We start from the raw sequence: 5,205 nt of genomic DNA on the forward strand, positions 1-5,205 counted from the left end.
GAGGGGAGGAGGGGAGGAGGGGAGGACAGGAGGCAGCCTCCCCAGGGGCCCTGCTCCAGGGCATCCCAGGGGCGGGAAGAGCAGGGTCTGAGTCACCTCCTGAAGGGGATCTCCTCACCCCCTTGTCCCCCACAGGCCTCTCACCCAGCCTCTGACCACCCTTCTCCCAGCCAGGGCAGGAGAGCTAAGGGGTGTCCTGGGAAGCCTCTCAAGGGCTCCTCACCTAAGTGCCAAACCACTACCGAATCTCATGAGAGAGAAAAACGGATTCAAAGCCGATTATTTACCCCTCTTATCTTCTTTTTCACTTTCCACAGTTTTAGTTACTGCTGCTGCAACCACAGTCCAAAAGTATTAAATGAAAATAATAAAAATAGCTGGGCGCGGTGGTGCACGCCTGTAATCCCAGTGGCTCAGGAGGCTGACGCAGGAGGATGGCGAGTTCAAAGCCAGCCTCAGCAACTTAGCAAGGCCTTGTCTCAAAATAAAAAATAAAAATTGGGGCTGGGAATGTGTTCAGTGGTTAGGCACCCTGGGTTCAATTCGAGGTACCCCCCCCAAAAATCTCTATCGGTCATAACCAACTAAGAAATACAACAGAATATCAGATTCCAATAAAAACTATAACATGCCTAGGATTTACCCTAGTGACGAATGCACAAGAACTTTATGGAAATGTCGAACATACATCTGTTCCCAGAAGAGGGGCACAGCTCAGGAGCCGAGCACCTGCCTGGCACACACCAGGGCCTGGGCTGTATCCCCATCACTGCAAACAATAAAATAAAGATGCATATGACCTCAGTGTGGCTAGGGGGGGCCTAAGGAGCAAGCCTTGAGTTTAAAGGAAAACCCTGGGAATAAAGAGAGAGAGAGAGAGAGAGAGAGAGAGAGAGAGAGAGAGAGACTTGTAATTCCCCTCCCCCTCTCAAATGTGGGACCAGGAAGCTGGTTATTTACCCCTTGGGTTAGCTGTTGTGACCACAATGCCTCCAAAGGAACTGCCACCTAGCCAGGTCTTTTTTTTTTTTTTTTTAACCAGGGATTGAACCCAGGATCTCTTAACCACTGAGCCACATCCCCAGCCCTTTTGTGAGACAGGGTCTTTCTAAATTGCTTAGGGCCTCAACTCTAAGTTGCTGAGGCTGGCTTTGAACTCATGATCCTCCTGCCTCAGCCTCCTGAGCTGCTGGGATTACAGGTGTGTGCCACGGTGCCTGGCTATTTTTTAAAATTTTGAAACAGGGTCTTACTAAGTTGCTTAGTCTCTCAGTAAGTTGCTGAGGCTGGTTTTGATTCTCCTGTCTCAGCCTTCCCAGCCACTGGGATTCCAGGTGTGTGCCATAGTGCCCAGCACCTAGCCAGCTCTTGACAAAAATATATTCATTGTAAAAACAAAAACTCCAACACCTACCACCCCCTCTACTCCACAGATACTGGCCACGGTGCCGTGGAGCGGTGCTGGCACTTTGATGTATTTTCAAAGCTTTCCAGATAATTCCCCTGAGAACCACCATCTAATCACCGATGCGGATGCAGCCAGCGGTGTTAAGATCTCTTTATGGAGGGTTTGTTTTTCTGCCCTGACCCTTTCTGGCATTCAACTTATTTCCCTCCCTCTTTTTTCTCATCAACAGAAACCATTTAACTAGCCAAGAATGTGAAAAATGAGTCTCAAATATTTTTAGTTCTCAACCCCATTGAATGTGTAGCATTCCACAAGTGCACATGCGCGGTCCATTCCCCGTCCATCCCCAGGTTTAACCCCACACCTCCCAACCTGCCCTCTCCACACAATCCTACTCTTTCTCAGCAGGAGATGAAGGAGCAGATTTCAAGAGCAGCCTGGCCCAGCAGGCCTTGTCACCAAGGTTCTGGGACAATGGAGGGCAATGGGAGGTCCCAGTTTGAAGTAGGGAGACACATAAGCAGATGCTCATTTAAAACGTCCTGTACCTGCTAAGTGAGGTCCACCCATCAGTCAGCACAAGCTTCTAGGGTGACTCCTCAACTCACAATGTCCCACTGGCTTCCATCACAGTTAAAATAAAACAGAAAGTCCCCATGAAGGTCCACAAGACCCTGGTAAGGTCATCTCCCCTCCCCATCCCCCCTCTGGCTTCCTCTCTCCTCATCACTCTCTATGCTGCAGTCACGGTGGCCTCTGTGCCATTTCTCTAACCAACCCCAGGACCTTTGCAGTTACTTGTCTCCTCTGCCTGGAGCTCTCCTCGAGTCATGGCTGATTCCTCCTTGCTATTCACATCACATCCTCAAAATTTAGCAGCTTAAACCAATTATAAGCACAGTTTCTGATGATTCCTTCAGTGGCCAAACAGGGTGGTTCTGGCTCAAACTCTCATATGTGTTCAGGCTGCAGTTATCCAGAACTCTGGCGGGGCCAGTGGATCCACACGAGGGAGGCTCACCTGTGGCTGGCAGGTGGGCGCTGGCCATTGGCTGGGGGACCTTGGTTCCTGGGGCCCCTCCACAAGGCTGCTGGAGGGTCTTTGCAGCACGGTGGCTAGATTTCCATAGAGAATGTGACCCAGGACAGGGAGGGGGACGCCATCTTTTAAGACCACGCCTCGGAAGCCACCCCAGTCCCTTGTGCTGTGTGGTAAGTGGGAGAAGACCTCGTCCCTGGGCCGTGAGGGTCTCTGGGGCCATCTCGGTGGCTGACTGTCCTATTCTCTTATCATCCGTCCCCTCATCTGATTGATTTTCTTCAAGGGATCACATCCAGTTTTCCTTTTTACCTGCAGCTCTGAGGAGTGTCACTGCCACAGGGGCAGGGACGAGGATCATTTCCCCGCGTCCTTAGTGCTACAGCCTCAGTGCCTAGAACTAAATGTGAGACGTAGTGCATACAGATGGTCCCCAGCTTCAGATGGTCTGACATATGACTTTTTGTGAGCATGTCTCTGGTTCCATGGATTGAGCCCAGGGCCTTGCCCATAATAGGCAAGTGCTCCCCACTGAGTGCTCCCCATAACACCAGGTGACGATGGTGCTTTCAGCTCTGCGTGTGGAGGATGAGCACCCACACGGTCATCCTGTTTCTCCCTTATGGTACGCTACTCATCAGAGTACCTGAGATATTCAGCTCTTCATTATTTTTTTTTTAAATATTTATTTTATTTTTTTAGTTATTGGCAGACACAACATCTTTGTATGACACAACATCTTTGTTTGTATGTGGTGCTGAGGATCGAACCCGGGCCGCACGCATGCCAGGCGAGCGCGCTACCGCTTGAGCCACATCCCCAGCCCCAGCTCTTCATTATTAAAACAGACTTTGTGCCAGCATGGTGGTGGGACACTCCTGTAATCCCGGGACTCGGCGGGGGCTGAGGCAGGAGGATTACAAATTCAAGGCCAGCCTCAGCAACTGTGCAAGGTTCTGTCTCAAAATCAAAAATAAAAAGGGCTGGAGATGTGGCTCCGTGGTAGAGCACCTGGATTCAGTCTCCGATACTGAAAAATGAATGGATGAATGAAGAATGAATAAATAAATAGGCTTTATGTAAAATGATTTTGCCCACCTGGGTGTTGATTTGTGTTCTGAGCATTTTTGAGGTACATGAGCCTGAGCTGTGGTGTTCACAGGCAATATTAAACACATTTTTTAAATTAATTTTTTTTTTAATTTCTATGTGTTGCTGGGAATCGAACCCAGTGCCTCACACATGCTAGGCACTGAGCCCCAGCCCCAGCCCTTTAATCGCATTTTCAACTTCTGACAGGTTTGTTGGGATGGAATCCCATCATAAGTTCAGGATCATTTGTACTCAATAAATATTTGATGAAATAATAAATGAAGAGGCCACTGAGCAGGCGGGTTTCCATGTCCAGGTGAAAGATGATAAGGGTTTGGATAGGGAAAGAGTGGAGGGAAATGGATAGCTGCCGACAGGGTCACCAGCCCGCTCCTGTTTCTGGTCCCTCCCTTCCATAACCATCCTCCACAGGATGGCAGAGGACCTTCTCAACACATAAGTTTTCTGTTCTCCACATGAATCCTCCATGGCTCCCCAGTGCACAGGATCAGGGGTTTAGAGGTAAACGAAACAGGGTGACCTGGGAAGGCCAAGATTACCCATTCCTCCCTCTGGGCAGGATTAGGAGTGGGAAGAGAGGAGTAGACACCATTCTAGCTTCAAAAGACCTCCATATACTCTAGGGCATCTCAGAAAACTGCTGTCACAGCTGCCTGTGTGTGTGTGTGTTATCCAAGAAACCATCTTGTGATGGTAAATAAGTGGAATTTATTTTATTGGTTATGTTCCTGTCTACACTCAGTTGTATTCCACAGATTCTTTCTGCAAGGCTCTGATCTCTCTCTACTTGGTCTGTGCCTACTAACACTTCAAATTTCATCTCAAATATCTCCTTGCCGATCCTACATCCAGGCTAGGTCAGATGCCCTCTCTGGAATTCTACAATTTACTTATTTGGCATGCTAATTGCTTATTTTCTGCCTACCCCTCGGGACTATGAGTTGCATCAAGGAAAATAGTTTTCCCATCTATGAACATGGTACATCTCTCCATTGATTTAGACCTTCTTTAATGTGTCTACTATGTATTTTGTGGATTTTGGTATAGGAATCTTACCTTATTTATTAAAATTATTCCTAAGTATTTTTTTTTTTTTTGTACTGAGGATTGAACTCAGGGGCACTCGACCCCTGAGCCACATCCCCAGCCCTATTTTGTATTTTATATAGAGACAGGGTCTCACTGAGTTGCTTAGCACCTCACTTTTGCTGAGTGATATACACTTTTTTTTGTATATCAACCTTGATTTCTGCAACCTAGCTGAATTCGCCTGTTAGTTTTAAATTTGTTTAGTTAATTTCTTAGGAATATCTAAATAATCACATCATGCATAAATAGAGACAGTTTTACTTTTTCCTGATTTTTACATCTTTTATTTATTTTTCTTGACTTGTTGCACTATTTATCACCTCCAATACAATGTTGATCAGAAGTGGAAATAATGGAATTCTTTTCTTTTTTAAATCTTAGGGCAAAGCAGTCAATATTTCACCATTATTGGCTGATGGACTGAGGAGGTGCTCAGTGGTACAGCACTTGCTAGCATACACTGAGCTCTGGTTCATTTCACAGCTCTGGGGCGGGGTTGGGGAGGGGACTGGTACCTCCTTCCTTCATCCCTCCTTCCCTCCCTCCCTCCCTTCCT

At 47.4% G+C, this 5,205-nt stretch overlaps 1 protein-coding gene across 1 annotated transcript in view; it reads right to left on the reverse strand.

Annotated features, from left to right (window-relative positions):
- Positions 1–567: 567 nt before the first annotated feature.
- Npas1 (neuronal PAS domain protein 1) overlaps positions 568–5,205 on the reverse strand; it is a 33,587-nt gene continuing 28,949 nt past the window's right edge. Inside the window, 1 exon segment of the mRNA XM_048791233.1 lies at positions 568–584. Within this exon segment, the coding sequence (XP_048647190.1) occupies positions 568–584 (17 nt within the window).

The sequence above is a fragment of the Marmota marmota genome, unplaced genomic scaffold, assembly GCF_001458135.2.
Source record: "Marmota marmota marmota unplaced genomic scaffold, marMar, whole genome shotgun sequence".
NCBI lineage: Eukaryota > Metazoa > Chordata > Mammalia > Rodentia > Sciuridae > Marmota > Marmota marmota.